The sequence below is a fragment of the Microtus pennsylvanicus genome, chromosome 20 (genome assembly GCF_037038515.1).
Source record: "Microtus pennsylvanicus isolate mMicPen1 chromosome 20, mMicPen1.hap1, whole genome shotgun sequence".
NCBI classification, from domain to species: domain Eukaryota; kingdom Metazoa; phylum Chordata; class Mammalia; order Rodentia; family Cricetidae; genus Microtus; species Microtus pennsylvanicus.
The window spans coordinates 2,585,174-2,604,378 of record NC_134598.1 but is presented as its reverse complement, the minus strand read 5'-3'; the positions used below and the strand labels follow the sequence as shown (position 1 = coordinate 2,604,378).

Sequence of the window (19,205 nt, the reverse complement as noted above, 5' to 3'; positions counted from 1 at the left end):
CATACAAAAATATGGGCCTACACTTAGGTAATATTGTATCTTTATGGAGTCTTTGATGGAGTTGAAGGATATAGTTTTCCTTAGTCACAATAAAAGATAAAATAGATATAAATATTGTAACTATAATTCTTGCTTGATAACTGTTTTGTTATATGTAATCTTACTATGTTAAAATTAAAATATTCTTTTTTATTTAAACAGAAAAGGGGAGGTGATGTGGGAGTCTCCTCTGTATGCTGTGATTACCATTAATGAATAAAGAAACTGCTTTGGACCTATAGCAGGGGAGAATAGAGCTAGGCTGGGAAAACTAAAATGAATGCTGGGAGGAAAAAGGCAGAGTGAGGAGAAGCCACAACTTTACCCGGTAAGCCTTGTGGCAATACACAGATTAATAGAAATGGTTTAAATTAAGATGGAAAAGTTAGCCAATAAGAAGCTAGAGCTAATGGGCAAAGCAGTGATTTAATTAATACTTTCTGTGTGGTTATTTCAGGAATCTGGGCAGCCGGGAAATGAACAAGTGGCCAAGCAGTCTCCCACAACAAATAGCCCCACTTAATAATGAGGATTTCAACAGATTCACCACTGAAGTGACTGTTAGGTACAAAACTCCAAGAATTTAACACAAATTCATGTAACTAACAGATATGAGAAACTGGCTCACGTGGGCTCTTCTCAGACATTCCTCCAGCTTCGGCATAATTATTTTAAACACTGAAATTGACAGTGATTAAAATAATAAGGGCTTTTAAAAAAACAATATAGTCTCAAGAAAGGGGAAAAAATTAAGCTAGCCAAAGTGAGTTAGGTTAACCCAGACTTCCTATACACCACAGCACCAAAGGGGAAGCTTTGCCCTCAGGAGGTATCATAGGGACACATGGAAAGTAGAGGCGGATTGGCCAACAGTGAGAATGGGCGGGGAGATGCTGCTTCGTGGAAAGTTCCCGAACAATGACAATCTAACAAGACAACACTGCTGCAAGGACTGATGGGCCGACAGAGCACAGAGACTAAAACACACACTTTTGTACTCCATTCATTTTTTTTTTCAAAGATGCCAGGTAAATTCTAAATTCAATTCAGTGGGGGAAAGGAAGGTCTTTTCAACACACAGAGCTTGCAACAGCTGCCCAACCATATGGGAAGAAGTGAACAGCTCCAACCTTATACTTTCCACAAAATCAGTTCCACACAGATCATAGAACTAAGAATAAAAACAAAAACTGCAAATGGGAGAAAATCTTTGTAAACCAAATCAAATATTTCTTAGGACCTGAACAATAGCCACAAAACAGATACTTTATAAGTTAAATCAAAATAAACTCAAAAATTAAAATTAACAACCAAAGACCAAATTAAAAGATATTTACAAAATAAATGCATAAATGGATTGATATAAAAATATTTTAGGACGGGAGAGATAGGAAATTGGGATTGGTACATAAAATAAGATTGTTTTAAAATTTAAAAAAAAAAGAATAAAAAATATACTTTAAAAATCCTACAACTTGGTAATAAAGATAAACCCAATTCTAAAAGCTGGAAAAAGTCTATACCTAAATAAATAGCCACACTCTGGCCAAATGGTAGGCAAACTTAGGACGAAACAGCTCCTAGAACGAGACAAAGATCATGAACTCAGAGACTGAAGCAGGTCTGTTGCATATATACTACAACTTTCAGTTTCGTTCTTTTATGGGACTCCTGAATGGGTAAACTCGTGGGTCTTGGATTCTCATGCCTTCTCCTGGTGCTTTGGTTGGCTTGGCCTGTCTAAGTTTGATATGACGGCTTTCCTTTCTAATTAGTGTATTCTATATTGTAAAATAAAATAACCCCTTTACTTTTTTTGAAAAACGGATCTATACACACTTGAGAAACCCTGAACAAATGATACTAAAATGACCATGAAGACCAGCTACAAGAGGTGCACGGGTGTTAGAGACTATTATCTGGTCTCCTACAGGCATACCCAAGAAGCAATTCACAGATGTAGGAATATGTAGTGAAAATTCTACTACTGGCCGGAACATGTGACTCATTTATGACTCCCATGTCTTGTGCTACTTCTCCTTTTCCACCTTGCTTCCTAAGGACAAGGAAGCTTTGCTACCTCTGTGATTAAGAGCCTTCTTTTTCCCTTCTTGCAGTGTAAAATAACCCATAACTTTACTTTCCAAAGGACACTCCACTTGGACATCTTCTAACCACACAGATGATGTCTTTTCTTTGTTATCAATTAACATTTCTTTCATAAATGTATCAAAATAAAACCAATAACTCCCTATTTTCCACCATAAAAATTCACCTCCTAAAGAGTCTCATTAAGTCTCCAAATACGGCCCACACCCTACAGAGAGAACCGAGAATCAGAAAGTGAAGCTAGACTTTGAACCCATTCTAACACCTATATTCTTCTTTCTTTCTTTTTTTTTTTAAAAGATTTATTTATTTTTACCTGTTCCTGGTATTCTGAGGTATGGACATGGATCAAAGAAAGAAACACTGCAGAATGAATGTAGGCTTTCCAAAAGCATCAGGGGGAATCAGACTCAATGGACTTGTGGGATATTCCTTTTCACTGTGATTGGTTTCATTAAAAGGTACACAGCCAAGAGCTAGGCAGGAAATACAGCAGGGACGTCTGGACAGAGAATGCTGGGAAGAAGAGGGAGTTGAGAGAAGACACCATGGACACTGAGCAAGCAGCGTGGGCTTTATAAAGTAATGGCAACCGAGTCACGTAAAAAAATGTAGAAGATAGGGGTTAATTTAAGTTAAAAGAACTTCGTAGAAACAAGCCTAAGCTATAAGCTGATAATTCATAGTTAATAGTAAGTTTCCGTCTTATTATCTGTGAGCTGAGGATTGATGAAAAATCTACCTACATGAACCAATCACGTGACTCAGAATGCCGACATTTAGCACCCCAATTTCAACACAGACATTTTATGTTCAGGGAGGTAAACAGTGGCCCCGTTAATATTCTATTACACTATGTATGGGTGCTTGGCCTGCATGCATGTACCATGGAGGGCAGAAGGTGTCGGAGCCCCTGGAACTGGAGATAGAGAAGGTTATGCACCACCATGTAGGTGCTAGGAATTGAACCTGTGCCCTTTGAAAGAGGAGCCAGTGTTCTTAATGATTAAACAATTTCTCCAGCTCCTTCTAACATATTCGTATTCTTATAAAATGTTGTCTTGAAAGGATAGTAGGAAATAAACTAATTCATTATACGGAAAAAAGAAAAAAACTGCATCAGTGCTTAATATAAATTAATACCGTCAACATCAACTGGAAATTGGAATGGCTGAAACTGACAAGTACAAGAAAAGAATTCACCTGCCCGCCTCTCCCCAAGCCCCATCGCACACAGCTGACACAGGATACAGCACCTGCAACGACACTATCACTTAGGTCCTTCTCCTCCTTAGGTTTGGGAAACAGAGTGTAACCTTCTGAAAGTCCTAACGGGCTCTGTTCAAGGTCACCACCTTAACAGTGTCCTTTGGACACTGGAATAAGCAGGTTATCTTCTTCCAGACTATAAACAGTTTTTTTTTCATAAAGCTGGTTTTATAAGAACAGAAAAGCCACTCACTGTGTACGGTATACATCTTGCTACCTCACTGAATTCTTCTTTTCTGAATACTTTTTTTTTAGATTCTTCTAAAGACACTCTTTTCCTTGTATTATAGTGGTTCATTCCCTCAGAAGAAAGCACAGGCTTAGTCTGTAAGTGTGAGTGTACCTTGTACTCATTATATGAGCTGTTTTGAACCTATCAGATGTAAGGGTCACCCCACTGACCCAAACCAGCCAGGGCTGATTTGCCTAATCTGGCTAGCAAGGGGTGTGTCCCTCCCAAAGCTTCTAGGGCTTGGCCAAAAAGGACAACTTCCTCAAATAGAGAAGGACTGAGTCTTCCAGTCAGGGATATAGAAATAGCTGAGCTTCCCAGCTAGATCCTCTGAACAAGAAGAACCCATCAATTCCTGGACTTGTAAATGTCTTACTGAAACAGACAGCGAATTCTGTCAAGAGGGAATAAGGCCTCTGTGGTCTATTTTCACATTACTGACAGTGAGTCTGATGCTGCTTAAGGGAAGGCATGCTTTCATTTGTAATTCTACGTAGCCACAAGCCAATGTGAAATCCTAATAATGTCTTCCCAATTAACAAGATACATGTTTTTCCTTCTGACCAGTTAACACCAGTAGAACCTAAGTGAGCATACAATATTAATAATTCTACTGCTCATTCTCACATTCGAGGGGGCATCGCCCTTACGATAGTAACACATTTTAGTTTAAATATTTAAGTGCAGTCTGACCTCTGATTTCCCTTTTTAGTGTTACCTTTAGTCAGCCTGTTTTACTAGTGATTAGAATAATTGGTTTAAGTCTGCCATGTTCTCAGATGTGTTCTGCACTTCACAATAGTACTAGAACTATCTACTCTTTCAGGTTTCACAGGGATTTGTGGAAGATATTTCAACCTTTTTTTGGGAAGTGGCAATCAAATTCTTTGATAATTTTTTGATTTCTTCACAAGAATTTAGTCATTTATGTATAAGCCATTTTCCCAAGAATCAGTTATTATTATTTAGTCATGACCATGATTTTTATCCTTGCAAAGATGGCTTATCTTGTGAACTGGACAGAATAAAGAAGGAATCTCAACAAAAGAACTGCCTTCATCAGACTGGCCAGTGGGTAGGTATATCGGGGTATTTTCTTGATTGTTAATTGATTCGAAGGGCCCAGCCCACGGTGGCCTGGGCTGAGTAAGAAAAGCAGCTGAATGTAACCCCGAGAGAAACCCAGTGAAGTGTTTTTTTTTGTTTTTGTTTTTTTTTTATTTTCGAGACAGGGTTTCTCCGTAGCTTTTTTGGTTCCTGTCCTGGAACTAGCTCTTGTAGACCAGGCTGGCCTCAAACTCACAGAGATCCGCCTGTCTCTGCCTCCCGAGTGCTGGGATTAAAGGCGTGCGCCACCACCGCCCGGTCAGTGAAGTGGTTTTGTCTGCAGTTTCTGCTTCAGACTTCAGACCCCTGCCTTGCTTGAGTTCCTGTTTTGGCTTTGCCCATGGTGGACTATAACCTATAACATGAAATAAAATCCTTCTTAAGTTGCCTTTGGCTAGTGATTTATCACTGCACTAGAAAAGCTAACTGAGCAGTCCTATCTGCTTGTATCCTAAGTCCTTTTGGAATATAATAGAAAGTTTCCTCCCCATTTTGTTAACAGTGCTAGGGATCAACTAGTAACTCACATATGCTAAGCAAGAACTCTAAAACCAAGCTGTATCTTTAGCCCCCAATCTCTTTAATTATAAATGGAAACACAAAAGAGATCATTAAAAGAGCCAAAGATTCCCAGCACTCAGGAGGCAGAGGCAGGCGGATCCCCAGTTTGAGGCCAGCATGGTCTACAGAGAGAGTTCTAGAATAGCTAGAGATACACAGTGAAACCCTGTTTCTAGAAACAAAACAAATAAAAAGACCAAAAGATTCCTATACAAATACTTGCATGTTTCATAGCACTTGAAATACTCTGTCATCGTGTTCAGAGGAGTACATGCAGAAAGTCGGGGGATAAATGGTGGCAATTCCTTTTCCCTTTCTACTATGTGGGGTCTGGAGATTGCATTCAAATCTTCAGACTTGGCAGCAAGTCCCTTTACCTGCTGAGCCACACCACCAAGGATAAAGCACTTGGTACAGACCTGTTTTATTTTAAACTTGTAAAGGTCTCAGGGTTAAGTAAACCTGCACTCCAAGTCTTTCTAGAAATTCCTATGTCAACCAATGATAGAAATTCTAACCTTTTACAGGTTTTTCTTATAGACAGGAATCTAAACGATGAGGCGAAAACTAACTTGAAAGATTTATATAAATCCAGTAAGGCAGTAACGGGACAAAGCTGTAAACTGATACTGACCGATGTACACAATGACACAGAATTTCATAGATGAAACTGCCTTCTTTTATCCATTAGTGTCTAAGATTTAGCACCCACAAATCAAGCTGACTTACTAACTTGTTTATCGTTCGTGGCACTGAGGGAGAAGGGAGGATATCACACATCTCAGCAAACCCCCACGCATGCTCAGCAGACCCTCACCCACTGAGTCCTTCTTCTAGCTCTCATTCCACTTTGTTATTCCGAGCCAGGCCTTACTAACAGTAGGCCTTGAGTCTGGAGACCCCCTTGCTTCAGCCTTACATGCAAGGCTTAAATTGGTTCAAAAATAATTTACTGAGAACTCAAATTCTGTCCTCTAAGAATAATAAATACAACTGCCAAGGATCCTAACTAGTAAGAAGTGCTTATTGGAGGCACACTAAAAGACAACTGGAATTCCTGCCATTTCAATCAAGCACATTCTTGTAATCACATGATCACATCAACCTCACCCTGGCTTTCACTGTCTGCTTTACTTCCCCTCCCTTTTGTGAGAAAGGAGCTCTCTGACTAACCCTGTGACACCAGGCATGCACATGCAGTCTTTAGGGCTCTAACTTTCTAAGATTTAAGTTTTGTTTTTCACCTCAACTAGAGTAGAACTTTCAAATGCAGACCAACAAATCAAAACAAAACAAAAATAGGCAACGGTCACACAAAAAGCAGTGTTTCTTGATTTCTCTCTATGCACTTCCCATGAAAGTTGTATAATCCCATGAAAGTCTACACTAACGAGTTAAGAGTCTGTAATGAAATATCCTGAATTAATCGCATGCAATCACAACAGTTACCAGCAACCTAAAAATTCTAAGAAGAAACTTTCTAGAAAAGGAAGGCAGCACCAGACTTAAGTACCAGTTTTCAAGCGAGCAAGCAGACACGACTCACCACTTGACAGCTAGGTTCTGCACTTCTCCGTTCTTATCTTCCAGCAGCTTCAGGATCATCTTCACCACCTTCCTCTCGCTGTCATCGTCCAGCTTGATGGAATCCTTCTGCAGCTCTGTCATCAAATCATTCGTAGCCATAAACCTAGTAAAAATGGGAAAAATTCTTAACCAAAACAATTTTGTCAGGCAGTGGTAGTATACACCTTTAATGCTTGCACTTGGAAAGCAGAGGCAGGTAGATCTCTATGAGTTCAAAGCCAGCCTGGTCTACAGAGTTGAGTTCCAGGAAAGCCAGGGCTACACAGAGAAACCCTATTTCAAAACTCCTCATCCCATGAGGCAAACACTCATACACATAAAAATCAAAAATATACAGAAACTTTTAAACCACAGACAAAAGAAGGTTTAAAATCAAACAGACTGGGGAAAAAAAGGCCAGCTCTATCACTTGATCTCAGATTTAATAAACCGGATGAATATTCAGTAAAGGGAAGTATAAAAGTGTTAGATTTGTTTCCCCCATATAGGTTAAGAGGAAATTGTTTAAAATTAATGTCACTGGATATGGGTTGATCCCATGCAAATAAAGCATTAAGAGCTGTTAAAAGCCAAATGAACATTTCCCTAATTCCTGGCTCTCAACCATTAAAATAGTTCAACTAAAATAACAAATACTTAATAGTCTTTTCCCTCTAGTTTGAACAAGACCCAGCTGAAAAGAAAAACTCTAATAACTAAACTACTATAGCAGTAATCTAGCAATGTGGTTAATAAGCTATGTGGTGATGGCTTGCGTGACAATTTAATTCAGTACGTGACTAGTATAAGGTAATTTCAATGAGAATTCCATTAATTAGGAATCAATAATCATTTAACATCAATGTCAGTTTTAAACTGCATAAAAACACATAATTCAATTTTTATCAAGTTCCATAAAACTGCTGAAGAAAAACTTTTGTTCACATTGAGCAATAGGAAATAAATTCGGCACTTTTTGATGATCCTCCTATTATAAACTAAAACAATAATAAAATCAAAGTTTTGATTAATATTCTGAAATGGGGAAATACATTAATGAAGGTATACAAATGTCTTAGTCACTGTTCCATTCCTATGAAGAGACACCATGACCAAGGTAGCTCATGAAAAAAAGGATTTAACTGGGGGCTGGCGTACAGTTTCAGGGGTGAGTCCCTCATCACGAAGGGAGCATGGTGGCATGCAGGCTGGCACTGAAGCAGTAACTGAGAGCTTGACCCTGATCCACAGGAGAAAAGGGAGACTGGGACTGGAATGGGCTTTTGCAGCCTCAAAGCTACCCAGGGTGACACAGCAAACACGGCCTAATCCTCACGATCCTTTCAAACAGTTCTGCTCCCTAGTGACTAGGCATTCAAGTATGGCACCCCAATGGGGGCCATCCTTATTCCAACCACCACACAAAGCACTGAAAAAAAACACATTTCCCTAAATAAAACACATTAAATACTCCAGCGTTTACAATTCCTCAACGTTTATGTAATGCCAGTTGTCAGATCCAGTAACAATAATCAATTTAAGCTAAAAAACAAAAAAATAAACAATCCCAGTAACAAGGTGTTTGATAGTTCTGGTACAAGAACGGGCACATTCTTTAATCTATTAAGCTAGAAAAGCAAGACTAAGCTAAACACAAGCAAAGGATCAACCAGCCTCTACTTTGACATCAAAAGCATGTAATAAAGAAGCATACTGATATCCAAAACCCCAGTAATTAACAACTAAACAAACTTTAAGGCTGAAATGAGTACCAGTAAAATTATCCACAGTATTTTTCAACATCAGAAAAATTGGATGAAAGTTCCATAATCCCAAAATAACCTCTCAGTGGTGAGGCTGAAACAGACAGTTCTGAAGTTTCTTTCGAGTCCCATATAAAAACCTGTATAATAAATACTCTCAGAAGGAAGAAAGCTTCTGAGCCAGTTTGAATGCTGCCCTCAAGCAAGTTGAAAAGGTAGTTTAGAAGCCTCTTCAGCATATTCTACTGTTCTAAGTTCTAAGGCTGAGACAACACACACACTTAGTCTGTTCTTTCTCATCTAATGGGACAGACATAAATAGGCAAATCTCATTCTTCCAATTTTTTTCTAAAAATTTATTAGTTCCATCTAAAGTTGCAAATATAGTCATCTCTTTTTAAATTGTCATTTATATATTTATTACAAATTTCTAATACTAAAAGGCACTCTGGCATGGTGTGTACACCTATATAATTCCAGTACTTGAGAGGTGCAGGCAGAAGGTCAGACTCAGCTAAAAGACTTTGAGGTACTCCAGCTCCTGTCTTAACAGAACAGAACAACACTTACTGAGACCATCCAAACAATCCCGTCAGACAAAGTGTCAAGCAAAGTGCCTGCTAGCTGAGACCATGGGGAAGCTGTCTGTCCTGGGGCTTTATCTTTCTGTTTTGGTAAGGGTGGTGGAGGGAACCACAGAGCAGCTCAGAATAAAGGACTGCCTAGATGTTTAGTGTAGCTGAAGCACAGAAACCAAGTGGGGAAAAATTTAACCACAGAAAATGGAAATGCAGACTAAAGCGAAGCTGGAAAATGGTCCCAGGTATTCACTAATCACGTCCTGAGAAATCAACATACCAGGCATTCTACAAACTGCTAAGGTTACAAGGACTAGCTGAAGCAGACCTATATCCCGTTGTTTCAGAATTTACATTACAATCCAGTAAAGGGAATACTTTTAAGGCTTCGTATATGAAGTACTTGGAAAATTATGACCTGAGATAAACACTACAAAGCAAAGCAAAATCTCATCAAGGAAAACTGCAGAAGGAGAGATGGTTAAGTAGTTAAGAATCCTAAGGAGCAGAGTTTGGGTCCTAGCTCACAACTGTTAACTCTACTTCCATGGGATCTGATTCCTTATTCTAGCCTCTACAGGACACCCCCATCCCCAGATGCTAACATGCTAACACACAATGCCCTGATAAGATGCCCAGCAAACAGGAACAGGGGCGCCATATCAGGGAAAAGTGAGGTACGATGAGAAGACACAATTATTCTGGGAAGGGGAAACAGCTGGTGCCAGGAAAGCAGGGGCTGGAGATGAGTGAGTCCAGTAGACCATACCAGACTTCGGACTTAGATTAGGACCACCAGGAAGCTACCAAATACACATGGGGCAAAGTTAGGCTGAGAAATGACTAGACTTCCCTTCCAGAGAACCATTACAACACTTCATTCAGAAAGTCACTCATTGGTTGGCTGGACTAGAGGCAAGTTAGGAGAACCACCAAAGCATAAGAAAGACAACGCAGACTAAGTGACTAACAAAAGGGCAAGGGTAACACAGTAGTCCTTATTACTCAAGGCCTATACCTGTCAACTGACTTGTTAAAAAATGAGTAAGCCCAACTCAAATCTTCCCCTTTGAAACCACTTGCCGACAGCTCCAAGGTGATAACAAATTCGAGTCCCCCAACACACAACACACTCTTTATTGCAGTGGGGCTCTGCCTCCTGGTTCCAACCTCATACCACAGGGAACTAACCCTCGGCGGGGTTATTCAGCACTCTGTGGTCCACATCTACACTTTCTGCTGATGGTTCTGCTGCCTAACGTGGCCCCAAGCATAATCTGAAGAACCGTCTAGCATTCCCATATACAAAGAGCTGCGGCGTGCCTTCCGGAAAAAACACGTGTTAAATAAGCTTCACTCATGCCTAATCGACCATATTAAATAAAGTGCTTTTAAATGCAAGTAGACATAAAACAAATTAACATATCAACTAATAAAAATGCAGGAGTTAGAGGAATCACAGGACTCAAACTTCATAATCTCCTTAAAAGCAATCAATGATTCGGGGTTCAATATCTGCTAATTCAGATTTGAGAGAATTTTCCAGAAAAAAAATTGCTACAAACAATAAGGGCCAACTCCTTGTACTTGAATTTAAGGGGTAAAATTAACAGCATTTTAGAATCTTACATACAGGAACAGAGAGTAAAGAAAAAGACAGGGATTACAGACAGGGACAGAGCTAGAAAAAAGAAGTGAGGAAGACCTAAGACTGATTATCCAGGCACCAATGTCAGCGAGGAAGAACAAAGGCTGGGGGCACCTAAGTGAGAAGCTGAGTCTCAATGTTATGGAGCAGCCACTGTTAACATCAGAGGCTCCATGTCTGAACTCGCTTTTTGGAGTTCATTCTCTATGGAGGGATACCTTGCTCAGCCCTGATGTAGGGAGGAGACCTTGGTCCTGTCTCAAAGTGACTTGCCAGACTCCGTTGACTCCCCAAGGGAAACCTTACCTTCTCTAAGGAATGCATGGGGGGATGGGAAAGAGGGAAGAGGGGAGGGAGCGGAACTGGGATTGGTATGTAAAATGAGAAAAGATTGTTTTAAAAAATATTAAGCTATTATATATGTGTATATATAAATCAAGAGGCTAAAGCACTCATCTCACCCCACCACGACAAGGAAGTCATCCTGGTTTAACTACAAACTGTACTGACTGGGTATGCTTCCAATCTTAAGCAACAGAAGTGGGCAGATATGAGAACATGAACATCACAGATTAATGTTCTATAGTTCAACTTTGCTACTATCTAGAAGTAGGGGCTGAAAAAATTAAAAAACAAACAAAACGCAGAAGTCCACGCTATTAACTCCAGCACTCAGGAGGCAGAGGCAAGTGGATCTTTCTATTTGAGTTCAAGGCCAGACTGGTCTACAGAGCAAGTTTCAGGACAGGTTCCTGAGCAAGAGAGGGAGAGAGAAAAGGAAGGAAGGAAGGAAGGAAGGAAGGAAGGAAGGAAGGAAGGAAGGAAGGAAGGAAGGAAGGAACAAACTAATCTGAGGCCCACACCCAAACCTCAGTTAGTACAATCTGATGAGATGCTCCCATCTAAAGCATATTATTTCCTTGAACTTAAACAAGAACATCCAGTAGAGGTTATAAGAACAAAAACTATCATTTATCCCCCTTCCTGTTAAAGGATTGAACACCTGCTAGTGACCCAACGTTTCCACTGTTTAGGTATATTCTCCTCAAAAGATTATTGGGACACAATCATGACTTCCTGACAAGATCCAATTTAAGCAAAACTGCTTCCTTACGCCCTTCTAAACACGCCCCAAACAGGTTCCTTCCAACAGCCTTAGCTTTTGGAGATACCAAATGACATCTGGGATGCCACTTAAGAAAAATCCAAGTGTGCTAACAGTGCTTAAGTGCAACACAGAAGACATGCACTAAAATCTATGACACGAGGAAGACTGTTAGGGATGTTAGGGAGAGTGGCTTTAATAAGCTGAGATACCAGCTAAGGGCTTTGGAGTTTTTCTTGTCGCCAATCAGAATCAAAAAGGGAGTAAAAAAAAAGAACCAGAGATGATTTTTAGGGAAATTCTAATTGACAGAGTGACTGAGTCATCGGAAGGGACTAAGACCAGGAGACTGAGAAGTCTGACGTCTTTACTAGAAGGCTGGAAAAGAGTTGCATCCAGGTGCTGTTCTACTTGGCAATTTCCAGCAAACATTAATTTAATAAGCTAAACTGGGGACAAAGGAGATTTAATATGGAAGAGGGAGATAAAATCCTCACTGCTAAATTCAGCCTACTATGCAATTCTAAGGGGGACCCAATCTGCAGGCAAGATGCCTTACACAGTCAGCAAGTATTTGGGGGCAGGGTAGTGGTGGAGGCATCGGTATGAAGAACTCAGGCGAAGCTCTTCAGATAGTGAGTTACAAGACAGTTGGAATCCAGACCCTACACACCTGACTTACTCTTGCTGAGAGCTTCCTGGGGAGAAAACTTATTTATTTCAGGTAAATTCGGCACAGGAGCAGAAATGACGCTAGAAAGTGGCATGTTGTGTTGTACAATGTACTTTCCCCACCTCCCTCACACATAAACACAACTGGACTTTTGACTACAGTAGAAATCTAGGTGACTTGGCCAGAATGCACCATTCAGCAATTATCGCTCAAATATTTTATGCACAAACCACCTTTTCCTGATGCATCTCCTAGAGCTCTGAGTAAGCCTGGGATCATCTATCTACACAGACAAGTTCCTTCTATCACATTTCTTCCTCTCCCTCTTCAGTACTCAACTGCTATGTCTGCCCATATTGGCATTCAGGGATATCAAGCAAGCTGTAACCACCATCTGCCTTAGAGTAAGCACAAAGTATCTCAAGTCACCTGTTAATCACCACAAAGGTCTTTTTAAAGCTGCTCAAGAAAAGGCAATGAAGATGGTGACGCTTACGCTTCTTTCTATGTCAATGTGCTAACTCACACTTGCAGCTCAAAGTCAACAAATTCTCCAACTCCCTTCCCACTGTGATTTCTTTACAGGCTTAGATTTTTACTAAGGAAGTTCCGCTAATATTCAAAGCAAAAATAAACTTTGTAACAAACTATCAACATCATAAATTATTTCAAGATTGTATCAAGCAGCATGGAATTGTTTTACAATGGTTTCTTGAGATCTCTCAAAATGCTTGCATGCCTTTTTTCCTTCCATGCAATTCAAGTACTACAAGTTCTAGTGGAAGCCAGCTGTCCAATGAACTGAATAAGAGTAGAAAAGTTAAGACCAGACCCCTGAAGAGACAGCTCCAAGGTTAAAGAGTACTTGTTGCTCTTAGAACTTGGGTGCACTCCCCAGCACTTAACATAATGGCTCACAAACATCCAGAACGTCAGTTCCTGGAATCCAGTGTCCTCTTCTGACCCAAGAGTCCCAGGCACATACATGGTGCATATACATACATGTGGGCAAAACATTCACACACAAAGTAAAATAACATAGTTATTTTAAAAAATCAGGTCCTTATTCTTAAGGACTCCGTGGAACCAATGACCGTCCAGTTATAGGACAAAATCATCTTCTCCCTTCCCCCAAGGTTTTTTTGCCAGGTGTTTTCATACTTTATCAAGAACTTTATTAGCAAGACCTCAGTAAGATCACCACAGACATGACATCTCCTTGCTTTCATCCTCTGTCACTTCTTATCAGACACCTACATACTGCAGAGATTACACACCTCTACAGTAAAGTTTTAACCATCCAAAAAGCAGATTTACCAGGGATAAACAGTGGAGCCCACTTCTCAAAGCTCTGCTAAAGGAATTAAGCCATCTTCCAGAACAAAACATTCCATGAACCTAGTTTTAGAAGCAACTGAAATTTAAAACCTGAATCAGAATGCCCATAATTTAAAATCCCAAGAATACATAACCAGGCACTCATGAATAAAGAGAAATTCCAGCTTTACTAGCTGACTTCCAGCAAATCCTTATTCAATCAATCCCAGTTTCCAAAATAGAGGTTGTTATTATCCACTTTACCAGAGACAAGGATAAATAAAATCAAGTGGATAAAGCTTCTAAGTTATCACAACCACCAAATATCTACTATTAATATTCATAAAGGAGGACTCAGCGTTCATCTCCCCTAAAGCTTTCCTTGTTATCTATAGAATCTGCTGACTGCTACTCTATCTGCTCTTTGGTTTTGAACACACCTCTAAAGGTCAATGAACCCAAGTAACTATTGATATAAAGGTCTCTTGGGGGAGGGGTGTCTGAGCACACTTAAGTGGGGTTTTTGGGGGGCGCAAGAAGTAGTGAGAACTGCTCTTAGGGACACTGGCAATGAGTGATGTCTTTCCATTTTTCTTCTAAAGGGTTACTTGAATTAGCAATCATTTTAGAAATAATCTTTCCCCAAATCAAAGTAGGTGACAGGCACTACCTATCCTAGACACTGGGCCACACAAATGTCCCCTCATTAGCTTCCAAGTTCCTTTTACACCTCTTATGCTTGCTTTATCCGCAACACGAGTACCAACCTTCAAAACACTGAAATTAAAGATAGAGAGATTTTTTTAAAAAATAAATAAATAAATAATAAGATGAGCCTACAATTTAAATTCCACAAATGGATCTTTAAAAACATCCTATGCTCATGCTGTTCACCCTTCCTGCCTTAATGCACTGCACTGCTGTTTGAAAAGAGCTATCCTTGAGAGTTTGTAACCACACACACTGAAGGCTTTTGAAGTGAAAACTGAATCTCAAGTCAGATGGATTTCCCAAGACCTCACAATTTATAGTTAAGAATCCCATGGGACTAGAACCCAGACCTAGTAAACCATGAGAACATAGCTTTTTCTTCCTTCTAGAAACATTGTCTTCCTTCCTTATGAGCATGTCTAAGCTTTTGACATTGTGATACGACATTGTCACTAACTTCATCCTAGAGAGTGGCACAACAGTTATATATATAAAACCTCAAAAAAATCTCACCTCACAATTCTGTTGGACCAAACCCTATAGCTGTCCTGGAGCTCGAGGCTGCCAGGGAGCTTTCTACAATTCGGGCATTACATAATGCTGCTTAGCCTGCCTTCAAATCTTCTGCCAATTAAGTATTTAAAAATATTTAGTCACAAATCTTGATACTTACCGAAACAACTAAACTTCTAATGAGAACCAAGCATGACCTTAAAAAGCTATGTGTTTACATAACGAAAATATAAAAAACTCTTCAAAAAAGACTTGAGCTCAATGTGTTAACTTTCAAAAATGCTCGATACTACTGGATAGAGAGCTTCAGCCCCAAAGACATGTTAAGAAAATGGCTAAAATTTAGTTTAAAAAGGAAGAAAGAGTTAAGAGCTGGGTGATGGTGGCACAAGTCTTTAATCCTATCAGGAAGCAGAGGCAGGCGGATTTCTGTGAGTTCTAGGTCAGCGTCTGTAGAGCAAGGTCCAGGACAGCCGGGGCTATCGCAGAAAAACCTAGTCTCAAACGCACCTACCCCCCCAAAAAAGAGTAAAAAAACCAAAAACTGTAATATTGCTAAATTAAAGAAAACTGTTGTTATTAAAGAAAACATCTGTCAAATTCTAGAACTACGGCTAATAGTTTTGTCAATGTTTTGATTCACTCCAATCTAAATGCAGAAAATCGGAGTTTTTTCTTTCATAGCAGTTTGTTTTCAAAACAAAAGAAAAATCCAAGTGTGTACACATTCTTTTACAGGAAATCACTTCAATCAATAGCCGCATGCTCTGCAGTCTTTCAAAATATATTCATCCATGAGCCTGCAAATGAACAAAATTATATGATCCTAGCAAAAATTCAGAGTGAAACTCAGTACTTCTATAGGAAGTGCCTACAGGACATAAGGAGGGAACCACACACACACCTCAGAATTAGGTTTGCATGTGTGTTTCATTCATTTATTCAAATCTCAAGACTTCAACTGTGAGTAAGCAAAGATCCAGAAGTAACCAAAGTCATTCTGATCCTAAACAGTCCAACAACAAGACCTTCAATCTTCAATATGCGTCCTAGAAACAAACAAATCTAAAAATTCAAAATGCTTCAACAAGTCGCTCTCTCTTTTCCCCACATCACAACATTGAAATCTTCGGGAAACCTTTATTTTTTCAAATGGAAATTTAAGACTTAGATCTCAAAGTAGAAAAGGGAAAAAAATTAAGGTATTAGTGGTTTTGGGTCACAGAAACGACCTGGTAAGTCACTGACCACTTTAATGACTTTATCTAGGAACAAAGGCATTACTTCCCCAGGGTTCTCGTTTCACTGATTGGAAAATTGTCCCTGATAGGATTTGGACAAATCTTCAGGTGTTAAAACAGCTCACACAGTAAAACCCAAGCTCCTAGGCTCATTTCAACCAAAGACTATTTGTTCTTTTTAAATATCCATAAAACTATACCTCCCAAAGCTTTGCAGACAAAAGTCACGTATCAATGTAATAGTTTTTTCTTTTCTTTTTGACAGAGGGCTTGCTTGTTTATTTGTGAAGGGATAGTAATCAGGAAGGCTGAAACAATCAGTGTAGCGTGGAAAAAAACAGACTAAGCTAGTCCGTAAAACTGTGATACCTTCAAGTGCACCAGAAAGAAGAACCCATAGTCCAGGTCTCCCAGAACACAACTCCATGATTAAGCTTCACGGCTCACCAGCCCCTCTTTCCAAGAAGACTCGTTTGCCTGGCAAGCGTCTCGGCAATTCAGCCCTCTGGCCTTGATTTTGTATGAGACTGAAACCGGGAGATCCTGAATGGGGTTTCACCTGACCTGGGAAAGTGACAGCGATGCTGGCGGGAAAAATCCTGCAGGCCAAGTTTTGTTCCCCCCTCCCCCGGCTCCCCTCCCTCTTCTTCCCACCTTTCTCAAACAAGAATACCCGAAGGGGAAAAAAAAGTATATAATCCAATCAGCGGAAGCCTCGAAAAAAGTTGATCGTTGCACCCACTCCCATCCGCGGGAAAAGCAGGCGGCTGCTGCGTGGCTGATGAGCAGCAGCTTGTCCCCGGCGGCAGGACGGCCTGGTGTCTCCGGAGAGCCGGGGACTAGGCCTGGCCGCTCGCCTCCCGCCCGGAAAAGACTCCTTCCCCACCGGAGAGGGTGCCTTCGGCCCACGGCGTTACCTGGGACGCTAGCATCGTCCCTAGGGGTGGACAAAGGATGCGATAGGGACGCCGGGGCGCCGAAGGGACCCGGGGGCCACAGCGGACAACGGCCTGGAGGAAAGATGGGGGAGGGGGTGGCTGGAGACCCGCCGGACCGAGGGGTGGGGCCGGGCCTGCTACGAGGCCCGGGCGGCGGCGGCGGCTGCCCCCCCCCCTCCCCGAGGCGGCGTGAGGGTCGGATTTCAGTCTCACCTAAAGTCCTTGTCGCTGGATGTCATTTTTTCCAGCAGGTTGGAAATGTGGTACGAAGCGCTCGCCATGTTGCCGGCCTCGATGCCGCCTGCTGGCTCGGTGGCTGCTGGGGCCCGCGGCCGGGGCTCCTCCTCTCGTTGGCGGCGGCGCCCGCTTCCAGGGTCGCAGCGCGACGCGGACCGGGGAAGGCGCTTCGACACGACGTGCGGGGCCCGGGCAGACGGGGCTGGGGGGTGCCGGTCCCGGGGGGCGGGGGCAGGACGAGAGACTGGCGGGGACGGCCTAACGACGGAGCTGCTCGCGGAGCGACGAGCTCATGGGCGGCGGGACGGGCGGCTGGGCCTCGCCGGGAAGCCAGACACTCGCGATCGCGCCGTCTCGCTCCCCAGGGCCAGAGGCCAGAGCCCGCCTCCTTCGCGGGGAGGGCGGGGGCGGCCGACGCGGGGCGCTGCGGGAGGCGGGGTCGGAGGTCACCGAGGCGGTCCCGAGCGCTCTGCGCAGGCGCCGCTCAGAGAGACACTCCCACTGGTGGCGTCCGATGCCAGTCTCCGCGCGGGCCGCCTTTCAGGGGGAATGACAACGCCTCTAGGGCCTGGTCTCGCGAGACTTTAGAGCGACGGTTAAAGGACGGGCCGGGAGCGTAGCAGGCCGGAATGCTCCTACGGTAGCTTGCGTGCTCTTCCCCGGAGGACGTTGAGAGGAGAGGAAATGACTTATGTGTTTTAAGGCGCGGGAGGCTCGTGAGTGGCGATGCCTACAGCTGGCCTGGAGGCCAACGGGAGCGCTGTAAAATGAGCTTTCCTTCCGATCGGTACGCGTGGCCGACCCTGCGCCCTGACAACCACGCTGTGTGATTGCCACGTGAAAACCACAATTCCCACAATTCAGCTGGTGACAGGCGAGGGGCGGGATTGGCTGCTTGGCCTGAAGGTTGCTCATTGGTTCCCAGGGTCGGAGAGAATGCTGGGATTTGCAGCCAGGCGACGGGGTTATGCTAAATAAAAACCTTCGCACCGGCTCTCTCTACCTCTCTTGAGTGTTTATTTCTCTGAAACCCCCACCGCCCATCATGTTCTGCTGTCATTCCCGACAAGCACATTGCATCAGTTGGTGTTTGGGCAGCGGCCTAGTCCAGCCTTAGCTAAAAGGCATCAGGGCCCCGGCACTTGTGGCTGAACACGCTCCCTTCAGTTTAGAGCCAGCTTCCTGACTCCTGCTAGGTTCTAATAAGAATACCTTCCTAAGGCTAACTGTGGAGGCGGTGCACGCCTCTAATCCCTGGGCTCTAGACGCTGGTCAAGCGAGGCGCCTGGGTCTTCAGTACAAAACCAGCCTGGTCTACAAAGCGAGTCTTGGGCCGACCAGGGCTGCATATAAATTAATTAAAACAACCATCAGAGGTGAAACGGCCAAGGCTATAAATGAATGAATGAATGAATGAATGAATAAATAAATAAATAAATAAATAAATAAAATAGATGACTAACACAACCATAAGAGGTCAGAGGTGAAACAGCCAACAGCTTCACTAACTAGCCAACGTGTCAAAGAGCCCAGGGAAGAATTGAAAGGCTTGGATTTCTGTCTGGACTCAACAGTAAATCTTTAAACAGCTCACCTCC

At 42.2% G+C, this 19,205-nt stretch overlaps 1 protein-coding gene across 1 annotated transcript in view; it reads right to left on the bottom strand.

Annotated features, from left to right (window-relative positions):
* Positions 1–17,715, bottom strand: part of Cand1 (cullin associated and neddylation dissociated 1) — a 43,987-nt gene extending 26,272 nt beyond the window's left edge. Inside the window, exons 1-2 of the mRNA XM_075954620.1 lie at positions 17,584–17,715; positions 6,864–7,007 (exon numbers count right to left, since the gene is read on the bottom strand). Of these exons, the coding sequence (XP_075810735.1) occupies positions 6,864–7,007; positions 17,584–17,651 (212 nt within the window). The 5' untranslated portion in view covers positions 17,652–17,715. The remainder of the gene's footprint in view (positions 1–6,863; positions 7,008–17,583) is intronic.
* Between the last annotated feature and the right edge of the window lie 1,490 nt (positions 17,716–19,205).